General features: G+C 44.0%; 1 protein-coding gene across 1 annotated transcript in view; it reads right to left on the reverse strand.

Moving 5' to 3' along the window:
• Positions 1-18,011, reverse strand: part of CNTLN (centlein) — a 1,434,305-nt gene that overhangs the window by 1,026,880 nt on the left and 389,414 nt on the right. The window contains exon 7 of the mRNA XM_078675976.1: positions 1,458-1,591. Coding sequence (XP_078532102.1) covers positions 1,458-1,591 — 134 coding nt within the window. The remainder of the gene's footprint in view (positions 1-1,457; positions 1,592-18,011) is intronic.

The raw sequence follows: 18,011 nt of genomic DNA on the forward strand, positions 1-18,011 counted from the left end.
GCATTTGAGTAAAAGATCATCACATTTAGTAGCTCAGATTTTGACATGTACTACAACTGTATGTAAGTGCCAGTCACCCACATACCCAGCATACCCAAAATGCGGCTTCCGGATCATCTTCATGGTTAACTAATTAATAGTACCGCCCTAGGAATGTAGGCTTGCGGGAGGCTTAATCTGGATGCATTGGGCTAGGAGGGCTCCCAGGCCTATTTGCTGCTCATCTTCTATTAATGGATACAGTCTGTAGGAGAGAGGGAGTTGCTGCATATAGGAATAATGCCCTTGTGATGTAACTCAAAGAGATAATAGGAATGAAAAAAGAGAAGATAATTATAAACCAAGTAGCTGTGCAGGGTAGTAATTTAGCATTTCCAGGAAAAGTATTGGAAAGATGTGAAATGCTTAGTTACAAAACTGTAATGAATAACATTGCCTATTTTATCACGTATGCTTCTGCTGACTGACAAAGCAATTGCACTACACCCACCCTTTAACTTTGCCTATCAATAGGCGATCTCATCAGGATTATTTGACTTTGGGCATCTGAATAAATCTTACACTGCGGACTATGTTCTGCAATAACATGGCCAGAGAGGAAATCACAGTATCTGACAGCAGAGGATAGAAAGATGAAGTAACTTGGTAAAATTGTATCCAAGGTCACAAAAATGGTCATTTTGATCAATCCACAGTGGCAATCAGTAATGTAGACTCGTCCAGAACAACATGATGCTCTGTGCTAGTCAAAAAGAAGAGGATCAAAGGGTACAGCCAGACTCCCCCATCTGAGTCCCAACAATCACTTCATAAGGTCATCATAGTCTGGATAGTCATTTGCCAGCAAGCTCAACTGCAGCACCATAATGTTTTTTTTCTCAAAGGGCAAGCATATTCATTCACCTTTGTATTATGATAATGATGTGTGCACCATCTACATATTTCTGTTGACATCTGTGCGTGGAAGGCATTGGTACATGAACTGGAGTCTTTGACTGTCAGACCTTCGAAAACATTTACATCACAGTAACTTTGCACACCGCTTATAAAAACATCCATCCAGTCTCAAGATGCTACTTTGATTTTTTTAAATTATGCACTTAGGAAAGCTGGAGGAGCATTGGACGCTGATGCCAGAGAGAACTCACCCCATGACATCTGGAGCCCCTTCAGTACCTACTTTGCACTCCAAGTGACTCAAGATCCATCCCCACCAATACAGGGCTGTACACCTGTACCACTTAGAGAACTGCCACAAACACATACTTGTTCCACCTCTCTTCCTTTAATCGATCAAAGTGTTAACACGTTTATTATGTAACCATGAAAAGTCACCTATGTAATTATGGGAAATCCGATGGGTATTTTCTTGTTTTGTTGTTGTACTTAATTTAAACTGCATAAAATAATTTTAAAAAAAATGTTTTTAAAGTTATGTACTTAGAAGCATGTCTTACCTCAGCCTTGTTACATCAGTTTCCTTCTGTGTTAGCTCCGTCTCTTTTACAGCAAGCTGGGTTGATAACTCCGTTGTTTTATTATGCATGTCTTCCATTTGTTGTCTAGCCTCTGTTAGGTCGGTTTGCAAATTCTGTGATTAAAAGACCCACACATGTAGCTTCAAAAATTGAAACAAACAGAAATCCACACCTTTTCCTGTAGTAGGACTCGAATTATCTATTCCGAAAATCACCCACAAACTCTACAAAACATTGGATTAAAACAAGTTGAAATACCACCTCACCTTCTACAAATATGCACGTGCCAACAGGACAGCGTGGTATCTTCATTAAAATCCACACATCAAGGTCATCTAGAAATATTTCTCCACCTATACTCCCAAAACCATGCAATGTTTAATAAGGAATGGCTCATATAGAAACGTTCTTGGTCTGTATTTCCAACCCATCCACAATACGTTTTATACCTTTTTGATGCTATGTAAATTATGGAATTAATTAAAACAATAATAGCTACCTTTTACAAAATTCAGAAAGAAAGTTTTTAATTGGTGGAAGGTGTGCAGTCTCTGATGTTCCGAAAGCAAAGCATGTATATATTTCTGAAGTGTCTCCATCCGATACAATACATGGAAAATGTAAATATCGAACACAATGGAGAATCTTCTTTTGAGCTTGCATCTAGAAAATAGTCTTAATTTCTAACCTTGTACAAGAGTGTGCGCAGTAATTTACACCTGCAAATACTTTGATTTAGGATGCAATCATATGAGAAGCTACTGAGAGATGCAGGGTGTCTAATATACATTCACAGACAGACCCTTTACATGTATTAATGTTATAAAGCTTCTTAGTGCAATATCACAGATGCATCCCAAAGTAACAGAACTGGGTGCTTCAGGTTTGCACTCTGGATTAGGTACATTGATACTTCTTTTCAGAGCAACTTGAACTGTGTGATTCTTCAGCAACTGCATAATTATGGATCTACCATATGTGCTGCAAAGTCTTTGAATGTGAAACAGATGCAACATTACACAGAACAGTGCTCATGAAGTGCGATGCACATTCTAACTCGTTGCACAAGCTAACTGGACATTCTGCACTTGCTGCTTGATTAAGGCCGTAAATCGATAATTTCACTAAGATGTTGTTACTATCCCTGGTGTGCAGAATCTTGTCCAGCATGTTAAACTAATGTGAAAAACGTATTTTTATTCGTAATTTTGAACAGCAGTTCTTCCTTTTGTAATTCCCTGAATTGTTTCTGATCACGAACTTTGTTGTGTTGCTGACGTGTTTTAAAGGCAGCACAAACAGACTTGTTTTGCTCATGTCTTTATACACCTGGTGTTGACATACCTGCCCTTTGCCTGTCTGAAGCTAATCTAGAAATGTTTATACTTGATTTTTAATTGCCTGCAGTTGTAGGAGAAGGACCAAGCAATGTCAACTTGTACACGTGCTGAGATGTTTTTCTTTATTAGTTCTAGTACCCATTTGCAGTTCTGTTGCACATTATTGATATCCTCAGTTGGACATATTCTAGAGATGTCCGAGACTGCCTCACCCATTTTGATTAGAGGATAGTATTGGCTATTACACTAGAACAAGTCCACCCTACCCATATAAGAAGATGGCCCACAAGGAGTCCACGGATTTAAATACGCAACATTGAGCTCACCAACCAGCGACGAGCAGGCCACAGGATAGATAAGACTCCAAATTATAAATGTACAAAATCTTTATTTTCTTTTTTTGTAGTTTCTTCACACACATATCATTGATAAAGGTGATTGATAAAGTGATCCATAAGTTCATCAATTCATTTAAATAATACACAAATCAATAAATACATTTTACATAAAAACCCCACTTCAACCTCTCATCATACAACCTCATATCCTCATCCAATCACACACAAGCATCCGCTTCACCAACAGGCACTTTATACACATTCCTCAACGTAATCCCCAGAGTGACACATGAGTAGGATCCTGCGGAGACTTCTCAGCAAAATGCCGGAGAGTCCAGATCGATATGGCAGGACCCCCAAGAGTAACGCCAACGTGCGTTTCGGTGCTCGGCCCGATCTACGGCCGCACCTTCATCAGGGCTCCCACGCCGAGGGAGTGGGGAAAACACAGCACTATTGAAACACACCCGTGGCCAATCTGCGTCCCGGATCTATGAGTCAGTCTCACTAGCAGAGTTCTCAGTGGTCGCCGCCAGGTGGCCAAACGTATTGGAGCAGTTGCAAGCACCCATCCAGTTCGTATAGGTTTCCGATGTTCCGGTCTTTTAGGATAGATATCTTATTCGGGCCGAAAATACAGCGACTTCCAGCACCGGACGGCAAAAACGTACAAACCGTTTATACAAAACACGGTGTGTTAGAAAGATTCCAGGTACTCGGTTGGAGAAGTCAGCTGGGATTTCCGCAAGTGGGTGCAGTTCCTCAGCGTTCTGATGTTGGATAGTACGGATTAGACTCTCCTCTCGTACCGAGCCCTCAAAAGTGGCCAGTGGGTTTCAACGGATAGTATTGGCTACCCAGTGTCCAGGTGAGTAGAGGGTCAGATACAAGGGTCTAAGTATGATACCATAACAATCAAAACATCACAGACACCATTAATCTCTACATGCTATTCACTCCATACTACACTATATACAAACCACCTTTAGATAATTTAGAATTTCCACTATCGGTATAACAAAAGTCAAAACAAAAACGGGAACAGCCAGAACACCGTTGTTTAGCATCACTTCACAAGTTAAAATCAGCTTCTAGGTTCCTCATCTGGCTTTCGTCTCCTACACTTCTGTTATATTCCTCTGTCTCCTGGCTTCCCATGTGTATTGGATTCCCCTTAAGTGGGTTCCTTTGTTGCTGCTCGTGTCTTGCTGTTATACTGCTTGACCACAGTTTCTCCATCTCCAGCTCCTGAGTTTTCCTGTGTTTCACAACTCTATCCTGGTTGGTGGGGAACTTGTTAAAGCATTCCAAATTCCGGAGACTTGTGAGTCACTTACTCCTACTTACCGGTTAACACTTCTACGTACTACTTTTTTTTTTAGATAAAGTATGATTGCACATGTTTCTGCTACTGTGCAACCAAAAGAGGCTGAGCATTGTTCCAATTACTGAGACAGATTTCTGTCTTTCTCTCTTTCTTTCCGTTTTCTACAAACTCTGGAACCAGCATGATAACCATTTGACTCGTGTTGGGTTATGGCTAGCAGGGATTATCAACTGGTTAAATTGCTCTTTTGCAAGTATCTGACAGACGTCTCTAGAAGGAGTTTTTATTTTGTAAGGCTGGGACACCTGTCACCTTGACAATAGCTTCAGCTAGTTGTTTTGGGTATGTAGCTATAAACCTGCTAGAACCTTGCCACTTGTAAACCTGCACTTGAACCTGAGGAGTGAGACAGGAAAGAGACGGAAAACAAAAGTCATGCATATTCTCTAGTAGCTTTGCCGGTTGTGGCAGCTTAACCTGGGTCCTTATCCTCATGGGTGGCGATCTTGACTTTGATAGTCTTTGAGCAATGACACAGCATCAACGCCCTCAAAACTGAAGTCACAAGGAAGGAATGTCAGACTGTCAAAACCCTCAACATGCCAGCATTAACTGGGAACAATACAGATGATACCATTTAGCTGTGCGACTCATTGAAGTTATAAGTGTCACCATCAGCATTGTCTAAACTAAAGGTAGCACCATTTCCTGAGCTACTGGAGGGCCTGTATTAGAGGGCCTGACTTATGTTATGTTACACAACAGTGTGACCATCAGGAAGACAAAAAAAATACATGGCATATTCATCTTCCATCAATTTTTGCAACATGAACAAAGACATTTATCAATCTGAGCTTACAATGTGGCTGAAAGGAAAGCTAAGGAGAAATAAAAAGAATTTACACACACAAAAAACCAAGCTTATCACCCTAAAACGGTTCAAAAGATAAGATGCCTACGCATTAATTGCAAAAAATAGAACACTTCAAATGCTCGGAAACCCAAAAGGATTTGATCATTTTGTTGTACAATTTCATAGCTCTAGAGACATCTAGATTTGGAGGAGTTTTCAGCAGAAGAATGGGATTTATGTTAAAAGGCATACCCGAATGTATCTTTGTAAATTCTTACAGTACATTATGTGTGACAAAATTACTATGTGAAAAGCTCCCTAGACCCAGCAGTAGAAAATGCAAGGTTGTTCGGATCAAAGACACTAAAGGGAATCAATCACCACCAAGAAAGCCAGTAAGTCTATATCAAAAGAGGCTAGAAGTTTAAATAACACTGACAATGAAGGCAGAGAATAATATTATAATGACTCTTCACTACTTTGCTATTCAACAAGAAGACTCCACGTATAATTAAGTACATTGCAATGGCTGGGAAATAATTTTCATAGGAATTCACCTTAATCTAGTTGATGAACTTAAATAAATGAAAATTTAAAAAAAATCCAAATAACTTTAGAGATTTTAAACGATGCAATATCCTCAAGCTCCTCCAATGCACAACGTCGAATCTTAAGTCATTTACTTTGATTCCAGGTTAATCCTTTGGCTAGGTTTTTATAAGATATGACACAATGTATATAACTACTATTTCAAACATCAAGCCCTTAAAACTAAGCAATTTTTCAGTGGCAATTTGGTCTATACATGGAAACCCCAGGGTCTTGAACACAGTGAAACATTTTCTGATTGAACACCTACTCTTATAGCACATGTTGTAATTTGCTAGCAACATCAATTTCCACATTTCTCTTTCCTGAAGCTGGGATAATATTAGAAAAATACAATCGAGTGACTGTCATTAATGGTAAAAGTGTTGCATCCCTCCTGTCTGGGTACTCCACCCCCAGGATTTTACATTTTCAAGTAGTTCCCTGAAGGGAAAGTTCAAGGATGCAATGCTCACTATACTGTACTACCAGGTGAAAAATTCCCTTCTGATCTGATTGTAAAGATACAATAGAGAGAGTACTCTTACCTTTGAACTGGCTCTGAATATCCGGAGGTTGATGCGGTTCCCAAACCCAATTTGCCTAAAGAAGCATATCCATCAGCTTTGTCTGCTAGGATCATATTACCAGTACATTGGTGCCGGTGGTAGGTCAGACTAGTTCTTTGTTACCAAACCATCTTATCCCCAAACCATCCCATTCCCCAAACCACCCCATTTGATACTTAGTTTGCTAATGCTTCTTTCTGAATAGGTTGAGCGCTAGAGTTATAGATCTGAATCACTCTCTTAGCCAAGGCTTGAGAGCAAGGGTTATACAGCTGAAACACTTCTTTAAGCAAGTGAGGAAACTAGTATAGTGGTCCTTGTTGATTACATTAGAGACTGGTTTATAACCTCTTTATACTATTTCATCTGAAGTTCAGACACCAAATGCTGTTTTTCAGCCTCCAACACAAATCTCTAACAGAGGCAATAAATCATTCTTCTGACAATGAGTTTCATGACCCATACCTTTTCTTGGTGCTTCCACATCAGTTGCTCAGTGTAGGAGGCTGGCTTTTTAAGTAGCGTACCAAAAGGAACTACACCATGTAGAAAGTCCAGAGGACCCTTATTGGTTTACAGAGCTTACATCAATAATCCCAAATGCTCTCTCCCTGTGGTAGTGTGGGAAAGCAGTTTAGGCGTATCAGAGGATAGTGTTAAGCATTTGTTGTACACCATGACTCAATAAATTGAGACACACACAAGAAGAAACTCAAGACCAAGTTAGAAAAATAACTTATATTTAGTGGTTATCAAATTTTACAGTAAAAATAATAGAAAAGACTTCTGTCAGATTTGAGAAAGGAACCTCAAACGCAGTAATGTTATCCTACAGGAGAAACATTTACTGCATAGACACTCTTACAGATGACTTGCAGGACTGTTCTTCTGGCCTTAAGGTAAGTAGGGGCCGAAGTACAAGAAACTATCAAGAATTCAAGTTTACTCGCCCTAAGGTGTCCAGGTACAGAGGTGCTTTACGTAAATGGGAAAAGTACCTGTAAGAAAAAGGCTGCAAGGGGGCCCAGTCTGGCAGAACCCAAAGTGGGCGGGGGAGAGGACGGGGGTAGGGGTCGGCTTTTGAGGGTCTCAGGCCCACAGTGAGCATATACATTGGTTTATGTGAGCCCACGCTGGGGAGCTCTGGTGCAGAGGTGTTTTGTCCAGCAGGTCGGGGAGTTGGAGTCTCTCTTGGCGCTTGGTGCTCCTGCAGAAGAGGGAAAAGAAAGACAGCAGGGCAACTCTGGGTGTTGAGCTGTCCTCTCTCGGACTCCCTCGATGTGCAGGTACGTTTTGGTGGCAATGGTGTTTTGACTGAACACAAACAAGCCTTGGTGCTTGCAACTGGCTCCAGGACCTCGGTATTGGTGCAGGGCAGCTCCTTGTGGTTCTGGTGTCTCCACACTTGGCAGGGAGATGGATCTGACCTCCTGGGGAAGGAAGACCTCTTGCTCGGTGCTGCTCCCTCAGTGGGCCCCGGGGTGGACAGAATGGTGTACCGGGCAGCTGCAGTCGATAACTGCTAGTGCAGGGGCATAGCTTCTCCACTCCAAGGAAGATGCTGCAGGGTCGAGGAAGCGCAGAGGAGACCATCAAGGGTTTAGGGAGACTGCTCCACTTCTGGACGAGTTTGTGTCAGTGACTGTCGGGAGTCAGGGAGGGTTTTGCACCAAGGTAGATGCTGGTTCACAGTTCTCATATCTTTGGCTCTTCGTTGTCCTTCTTCAGGCAAACAAATCTGAGTTCCTGGTGTGAAGCAGGGCCAACCTGGCGGTAGCAGGTACCAGGAGCTTTCCCGGTGGCCGGAAGGTTGGGAGCCGGTTTTGGACCAGTGGGGGGGCGTTTTTTCTTACTGGGGGCAGTTTTGCAGCAGTGCTGCAATATCGCCCCCCTGTAACAAAAGTACAGTAGCAGTATTTCCCACCAGCAAACACCACCCCCCCCCACCCCCACCCCCATTGGTCTGACTTAATTGCCAGGGCTTTTTTACATTCCCAGCCCAACCCTGGTGTCAGGGGGCACCTAAATACTACATTTAGGGGCATTAAGGTGAGTGAAAGGTAGTAGCCAATGGGATACTTATACCTGAGGTCGCTACACCCCCCATATGACCACTTCTTGTGGGGAGTGGGCATAACCCTGTCCCATAGTTCCCACTGCCTCTACAACAAGATGGTGGAATCCTTCTTTCATGGAGCACACCAGGTAGCCCACCCTAGGGGTGTCACTATCCTGGAGGCATAACATGCCTACTTGCATAGCTAATTTCAGACAGATTCTAGCAAAGTCAGTGGGACCTGAGCTGTCTTCCCTCCTTTGCCCAGCCAACATATGAATTGGGCGGGCGGACAGCCAATGAGGCGGCCACAAAGGCCGCCAAAAAAGCAACAGCAGGACCAGTCCTGCCAAGATCTAAATCATGCCCTTAATCTAGAAAGAGAAGTAATATTGCTTACTTGTAAGAAATAGGGTTAATGATTGAGGGAGGTGGAAGCTCCACTCAAGCAACAACCCGAACGCTTGTCAGGGTGAAGGGTGAACCACAAAAGTCACTAAATTAACCTGTGCTTAAGCCTCTGGCGGCTTGGCAAAAAGCAGTCAGGTTTACCTTGGAGACAATGAACATAGCATTATTGCAGCACACAAACAGTAATAAAGTGAAAACATGACACAAGAAAAATCCCAAATCAATTGGTAATTAGAGTACATTTTAATAAATAAAATTATACCAGAACAAAAAATTCCAATCAGTAGAACCGGGGATATTTAATTTTAAAGTTTTTAATGAAATAGCGTCTAAAGGAACAAAAGGTGGTCACCTGGACGTGCTAGAGCGGGACAAAGTCACAAGTTCAGGCTCACCAACAATAGAGGACAAGTCAGATACTGGGACCAGGTCAGTTTCACAGAAAAGTTACCTTCTAAGTCTGGCGCAAAGAGTTAAGTTCACAGTTGAGGAGACCCCAATGAGTAGGCTGAGTGTCGCAGACAGTCGTTGGTGTAGCACGAAGAGCCGGTCAAGTGTTGCAGACAGTTATTACTGTTTCTTTGAACTGGAGGTAATTGCGGAGAGCAGAGTCTTGGCATTAACAGGCCCATTCACAAGGAGCCCAAATATGAAAATGTTCACCTTTTCTGCAGGAGGAGTACACTCTGACCTGATGGGCGCCTCTTGGGGATCAGGAACTCTCTCCAGCAGAGCCTAGCAGCAAGGCTAAGGCAGGTCCAGTTTCAGGTGCAGTTATACCGGTCAGCTGGGCAGTTGCAGGGAGGCCTCTTAAGCTTGTTGTGTCCCTGTAGTTCACACAGTAGGTTATCCAACTGACCTTTGGAGTCACTCTGGGTAACCATGGATGAAGACAAGCAGGTCCACTCTTCCTTCTCAGACAGCAAGGCAATACTTTAAAAAGCATTCTGGCAGCAGGGACGTCCTTCTTTTGGATCTTCCACAGCTGCAGTATTGTTCCGATGACTGGCCCTGGTGATCCAATATTTATAGTGAGTGCCAGCCTGTGTGAATGGGGTGGGGGGGGGGGGGGGTGCAACTCCCTGTCATAACGCCATATTTTGTTCGGAAAGTTCTTGCCCTTCCTCTGTCAAGTCCCCAAACTGTCTGGGGTGACAAAAGACAGAGTAGGACTGGTGTCAGGTTTCTTTGCCCAGGCAGGAAGCAAAGCCCAATGAATTGTAAGTAGGGCTGGTGCAGCACCTCCTCACTCATCCTGTCAGGATGGTCCATCATATCCACATCTAAGCCCCCTTTCTGTCACTGTCTGGAAGCAAAACAAAAACCCCAACAGCAGAGCCATTCATAGTAATGCGATCCAGGACACTGGCAGAAGGTACAGATGGCTGGAACAAGAAAATGTAAACTTTCTAAAAGTGGCATTTTAAGAATTGTGACTAAAAATCTGAACTCCCCGTTAAGGAGGATTTTAAATTACAACTCATTTGAGTGCAAACAGTATATCTCTATCTGCATCCAATCTAAAGTTAGCACTTATTAGAGGTAATAAGGTAACACACTGTAAGTCAATGGGGGAGATAGGCCTTAAAACAGTGAGAATGACTTTAGGATTTTTTCACTATCAGGACATGTAAAACTTAAACACACATGAGATGTCATGAGTGATGTCACTGACAATGTCATGAGTGATGTAATACGTAAAGTCATAAGCAGTGCATTGCGGGAGCATATATTATAGTTAGCTCAGGTAACTATAACTGCTGAATTTCACTGGTTTTGAACAAATTAAATCCGAGCCTAACTACAACGTCCCTGTAACCTGTTTTTTTCAGTGAAAAAAAACCTATATATATATATCTATGTATATACCCACACACTACATATTATGTTATGACCGTTTTCACTTATGTTTGTGTTAAGTGTTCTGACTTTAAGAGAATGTATTCTGGGCAGATAAATACAAGTTACTTGATAAATATTTTGTGACTGGTATTAGTGAAGACGTGAGTTCCTTGCTCACTTTACCACCGGATTCAAGCTAGCATGGCTGATGAGTGGTGATAACCCGAAACCGGACCCAGGATGCTTGTTTCCAGGACAGGGAGGACCTGGCCTGGCAGTTTGGGCTGGACTGTCCCCATGAGTCGCAGTGTCAAGCATTATTTGCATATGGCTGGGTCCAAACTCGGGTGGCTTATTGAGCAAAAGAACAAGGATGGATTTAACCCAGATCGTTGACTGGTGAAGAGTGCCTGAAAAGTTTCAGCACTCCGGTCAACATCTTATTGTGTTTGCAGTGGTAATGATGATGCATGTGGCCAGCACGCTTTCCAACTACCATTGGTAATTCTGTGAAGAGGCCCTCAGGATTCATAAGAAAAGAGTGCATTTAAGAGCCTGCCAGTCCTGTAGAACGTGGATTATCAGAATGTCACCTGCTATTCTTGCAGTGATGTGTAAAAAAGTGGAAACATGTTTAAACAACATTAAGGTAAAATAAGGATAAGTTACTTACCTGTAATCAGAGTTCTCTTCCAGGGGTATATTCATCAAAGTCATAAGCACTGAATAGACCCGCCCACACCCAGTCAGGGGAACTCTGGAGCATATAAAAAATACATTTATACACACACACACATATATATGTTTAAAGACTTAAAAGTACGAAGTACCCTTAAACATACATATATATGTACATACATGCAGCCTAAACCAACAAATATGCTAAAATTGCATTTAATTTTTCATTTAAAAAGAAAATATATCTAATAGCATTTCTGTAACATAGAACGTGCACGCTTTCTCTTTTAAAACATAGCCTTTATTTGTAAAGTAAAAGGCAAAGTAATAGAAGGCATGTTAGCCCAAAGGCTGCATAGATAAACCACAACAGAATAAACTGTCCACGTGCCTTTAAGACCTCCATGCTCCCATCATGCTCCACAGGAGACAGTTAGGTCAGGTCTTTCTTATGGCGTATCAAAATGTGTACTGATAATAAATCATAAGAGTGCTACTCCATAGGGTATTTGTCCGGGGAGGAGGGTGGGTTGCTAATGACTTTGATGAGTATACCCCTGGGAAGAGAACTAGGATTACAGGAAAGTAACTTATCCTTCTCTTCCAGGAGATAATCATCAATAGTCGTAAGCACTGAATAGAATAGCAAGCCCATCCCTAGCGTCTGCGGACGAACACCAAAGCAGTTAACAAAACTAAGGGTTATTTACCCAAACAGGTCCCTTAAAGAGGCCTGCCCAAACTGGGCATCTGCTTGAGTGTCAGAATCCAAGCAACAAAGGCAAGTGAAGGTGTGTACCAATCGCCGTGTTGCAGCTTTACATATTTCCGCAATGGGTACATTTCTAAAAAAAAAGGGCCGTAGGGGAGGCCTTTCCTCTTGTAGAATGAGCCCTCAACTTACCAAGGAGTTGTTTTTTGACTAAATGGTAAGAGAAGGAAATGCAAGAAATGGTTTGTTCTGAGGAAGGGAAACCAGTGCGCATGGGACCATAATTTATAAACAAACGGTCCAATTTCCTTATGTTCTTGATTTTATCAAGGTAACATTTAAGAACCCTTTTAAGATCAAGAGAATGTGGACGGGTTTGGGAAAAAAAGTAGATAGGGTAATAGACTGATTAATATGAAAATCAGAAATACCCTTTGGTAAACAATTAAGAAGTGTTCTCAAGACCACCCTGTTGGAATGAAAAATCAGATAAGGCTCCTTAGAACACTGAGGCTGGACCTCACTAACTCTGAGAGCAGAGGTAATTGCCACTAAAAAGGAGGTCTTTCAAGTCCTGTGCTGGAGGGACACTATGTATGGGTTCTAAGGAAGGAGCCATTAATTTAGTAAGGAGTACATTAAGCTCCCAAGGAGGGGAGGGAGACCAAACCGGAGGGGAGACCTTCTTCACCCCTTTAAGAAGCCTTTAACTACAGTCATCTGAAAAAAAGGAAACAGAGTGGGTGACTTTCGATATGCTGTAATGGCCACCAGGTGCACCTTATTGATGCTTACTGGAGCCCAGAAGTGGCCAAATGCAATAAGTAGGGAAGGATAACTTGTTCTTGCCCTAGGATGGGATTATGAACATTGTTGGTGCACCACAAATAGAAATGCTTCCATTTGAGAGTGTATGACTGCCGTCTAGATGGTCTCCTAGATTCTTTCAGAATGTTCACACAGTCTTGTGAAAGACCTAGATGTCCATATTGGAGGAACTCGGGAGCCATGCCATCAAGCCCAGAGAGGAAAGGTTGGGGTGGAACACCTCACCCCACTACCCGAGTTTGGAGAGTAGATCCGGCCGGCATGGCAACCTCCTGTGTGGGGTCTTGGACAGGTGAAGAAGGTCCGGATACCACCATTGGCAAGACCACTCCGGTGCGATGAGTACTTCAGTAATGGAGGAGCTGAGGAGAGGAGCGGACCTTGGGATCAGCCAGGTTTTGGTGCTCCTGGATTTGTCGGCTGCCTTCGACACGGTCGACCATGATATTTTGGTCGGCCGTGTCGGAGATGCAGGCATCCGGGGGATAGCCCTTGGCTGGATCCGCTCCTTCCTAGGCAACCGCCATCAGGCTGTTCGTCTCTCCAACTACTCAGCGGATAAAGTTAAGCTGACATGTGGCGTCCCCCAGGGGTCCTCCCTCTCTCCCCTCCTTTTTAACCTATATCGGACTCCCCTCATCCGGGCTTTGCGGGGGTGCAATGTCACTGCATTTAACTATGCTGATGACATCCAGCTGGTCTTTGACATTGACTCCTCCGATCAATCAATTTATAATTTTCAGTCTAACTTGTGTCTCATTAGTAATTGGATAGAAGACAACCACCTAAAGCTTAACCCCGACAAGACCGAGCTGGTCTTGGTCGGAGGTACCTCCAATCCCTGGAATTCTAATTTTTGGCCTCCCGGCCTTGGTTCCCCCCCCCTGCCCTGTCAATTCAGTAAAAAGCATAGGAGTCATTATTAGTAAGGACCTTTCCATGAAGCCCCAGATTAGTGCCGTGGTATCCTCTTGTTTTTTTCATCTTCGGAAAATCCGTAAGATCTCTCGATTTCTAACCACGGAGGCCCTGACCCTGGCTCTGTTGGCCCTTGTAGTCTCTAGGATTGATTATGCCAACTCACTCTATGTTGGCATCCCGGCGTTCCAGCTAAATCGCCTACAGCTGGTACAGAATCAGGCCGCGAGACTAATCTTCTATCAGCCCAGACACTTTCATGTCCGTCCCTTACTTGAAGCTCTTCACTGGCTTTCAGTGGCTAAACGCAGCAAATTTAAACTTGGCTGCACTATTTTTAAAGCCCTGGCTGGCCTTGGCCCCGCTTTTATTTCCTCTCTTCTTCACCGCTACTCTCCTTCGCGTAATCTTCGCTCTTCTCACCTGGCCCTACTCATAACTCCCACCTTTAACCGCAAAAAACATGGTGGTCTCAGATTTTCTTTTCCCGCCCCGTTCCGGTGGAATGCACTACCCTTGGAGCTGAGACTTACTTCTTCTTACCCTCACCTTAGATCCCTTTTGAAAACCTTACTGTTTTGTCAAGCCCATGGATAAACATTTTCTCTCAAACTTTCTTAAATTTTCTACACTGTCGAATGTTTGCTCACCCTGTGCTCACAGCGCCATGAAACCTATTGGTGTAAGTGCGCTATAAAAGTACTTTTAACATAACATAACATAACATCCTGGTCTTGGCTCTGTAGATCTTGTTGATGACCAGAGGAATGAGCAGTATTAGAGGACAAATGTAAAGTAATGACCAGCTGATCAAAAGTGCCTTCCCTCTGGAACCAGATTGGGGATACCTAGATGAGAAGGTGCAGCATTTTGCATTTCTTGCATCCGCAAACAGGTCGATGTCTGGAATTCCCCATCATTGGAAAATGTCCTGAGCACCTCCGATGTTTAACACGAAGTTGCGACTGAGGGCGTCTGTGTGCACATTGAGTGTGCATGGGAGATGGATCGCAGATATGATCAACCATATTGGCTTTAATATGGCTTGAGCATCTAGAGATAAAGGCCTTAAACTAGTTCCTCCCTGTTTGTTCAGGTAACTTATGGTGGTGGTATTGTCCATTTGATCTAACAGAGAGTGTGCCTGGATGGAAGGGAAAAATGACCTGAGCCCTAGATGTACTGCCCTCAGTTCCACCATGTTGATGTGATACCCCTGCTCTGCTTCCGACCACAAGCCCTGAACTTGAAGAGTACCCATGTGGGATCCCCAGCCTTGGAGGAACATGTCTGTGATGAGCATCTGGTTGGGAAGGACCTGACGAAAGCGAACCCCTTTAAACAAATGAGGACGCTTCATCCACACTCGAAGGGAGTCCTTTGCCATCTGTGGGAGAGTCACTTTGTCCTCCCAGCGGTCCAAGATCTGCGACCACTGATCCTCGAATGCCTGCTGGACAGGTTGCATGCACAGCCTGGCATTGGGGCAATGAAGATGTAGGACGCCATGGATCCCAGTAGAGAGGATACCTGTCTAGCCATGGGATGAGAAGTGCAGAGGAGAGTGTAACACTTGTTGGTGACGAAGGATAACCTCTCCTCTGAAGGATACACTCTTGCACCCGCTGTATCCAGAGTTGCAACCAGGTAGTGAATCACTTGAGTTGGGTTGAGGATAGACTTTTTGTAGTTGACTTGAAGACCCAATTGTCTTAGCACTTGAATGCAGGATTGCTGATGTTCCTGCAGTAGACTAGGTGTAGAACTCTTGCGCAATCAGACGTCTAGATACGAGTAGACGAAGAGCTTCTGTTTCCGCAGGAAGGCTGCTCCCAACACCATACATTTTGTGAACGTGCTGGGTGCTGATTTGAGTCCGAAAGGTAGGACCCTTGTACTGGAAAGGCCTGGACGCCACTTGGAACCGTAGGAATTTTCTGGACGCCACTTGGAACCGTAGGAATTTCCTGTGTTTTCTGGAAATCGGTCCATGGAAGTATGCGTCCTGCAGGTCGATGGAGGATATCCAGTCCCACTGATAGAGCTGGGGGAAGATTTGGAGCAGGGCCAGCATCCTGAACCTCTCCTTGCGGATGAAATTGTCTAAGAGTCTAATGTAGAGGATGGGTCTTAACTCCCGGATGGACCCTTCTTTAACACCAAGAAATAGATGAAGTAAATTCCCAGCTGTTGCCGGAACAAGGGAACTTTTTCAATGGCTTCTTTTTGTAGCAGAATAGCTGCCTCTGCTTTTGGCATGTGTTGTTGATGGGCAGACGTTCATCCGTGGTTGAACTGCTGTAAGAGGGGATTTGAATCTGATTGGTTAGCCATTCTGTACAATATTGAGCACCCATTTGTCTTTTGTTATCCTGTGCCACTTGTCCAGGTGTGCCGTAATACTTCCCCCTACCGGAGTGGGAACCCGAGATGGGGAATCAAACGCTCATTGTTTGCCGGCGGTTTAACAGAGGAAACTGATGGTCAGGAAGCTCCGCATCCTTGTCCTGGCCAGCGCCGATGGTAGTGGGACCTGGCCTGATGCTGTTGTTGCCTTGCCCAGTGAGGGGTTTGAACCCTCTGCTGATAACGACGAAAGTCGTAGGGACGGTATCTGCGCAGAAAATCTTTGCACTTCTCAAGACCCACTGGCTTCAGGGTGTCCAGTTCAGATTTCATTTTTTCCATTTTATCATCGGCATGAGTGCCAAATAATGAGTTTCCATCAAAGTGTTGGTTTAGAATCCGGTCCTTGTCCTGGCCAGCGCCGATGGTAGTGGGACCTGGCCTGATGCTGTTGTTGCCTTGCCCAGTGAGGGGTTTGAACCCTCTGCTGATAACGACGAAAGTCGTAGGGACGGTATCTGCGCAGAAAATCTTTGCACTTCTCAAGACCCACTGGCTTCAGGGTGTCCAGTTCAGATTTCATTTTTTCCATTTTATCATCGGGATGAGTGCCAAATAATGAGTTTCCATCAAAGTGTAGGTTTAGAATCCGGTGCTAATACTCAGGTTTAAGTCCAGTGAGCCCTTGCCAGGAGGAACGCCTAGCACAGATGCCATGCGAGTATCCATGGGCTGCTAGGTCCGACGCATCAGCTGCCGTGCTGATCACCTGATTCGCCACTAATCCACCCTCTAGGAGAATCCTTGGAAATCTTTCTGATCTTCCTTTGGCAGATTTTCCGGGAACCTAGATATGGAGTCCCATACAGCCCTACCGTCCTAAAAGCGCTGAGGCACTAGCGACATTTATATAAGCTACAGAGGTGTTGCATATTCATGAGAGAACAAATCCTTAATAATTGTCAGAACCAGTTGTTGCACCAACACCTGATTGACTCAGAGATCTGACATCTCCCCAAGAATTGGGAAAGAAGGCAGACAAATGGGTCAGAACCAGGGTTAAGCAGAGACCCCAGAACCAAGGTGGTGACCAGAAAAAGGAAGACCAGAAGGGTGGAGATCAAAAACAAAAAGACCAGAAGTCTACTACAGGCCCCCAAAATACTTCTAAGGAGGGGGGATCCCAAAATGCAAAGAAAAAGAAGAATGATGGCCCAAGAAAACCTTGGTGTAATTACTGTAAATCTGCCTCTCACTGGTTTAGTGAGTGCACCAAGAAAGGTACAGCCCCTACCACTGCAGCCCCTAAAGCAACTGCACCCCCTAGTACAGTCAGCAGTGGTAGTTCCCAACCCAAGGCTATAGTGGGGTTAAACATGGGTACTGAGGTGGAGTCTGGCCTAGTCAGAATTCCTACTCAGGCTGTCTTGATCTGTGATGTGGACATGGCTATGTCCACTACTGTGAGTCCCAATACTTTGGGTAAGTACAGGCAGACACCTTTGATAAACGACAAAGTGGCTCAGGCCTACCGGGACACATGTGCCAGTGTCACTATGTTGACACCTAACTTTGTGGACCCTGGACAGATTGTACTGGGTGATAATTACCTGGTGACCAATGCTAGCAATGTCACTACTACACATAGTGTGGCAGTTGTTAATTTTTCCTGGGGAGGGGTACTGGCCTCAAAAGAGTTGTGGTAAGTGCAGACCTCCCAGTTGAAT

Source organism: Lissotriton helveticus, chromosome 2_1 (genome assembly GCF_964261635.1).
Source record: "Lissotriton helveticus chromosome 2_1, aLisHel1.1, whole genome shotgun sequence".
Lineage (NCBI taxonomy): Eukaryota > Metazoa > Chordata > Amphibia > Caudata > Salamandridae > Lissotriton > Lissotriton helveticus.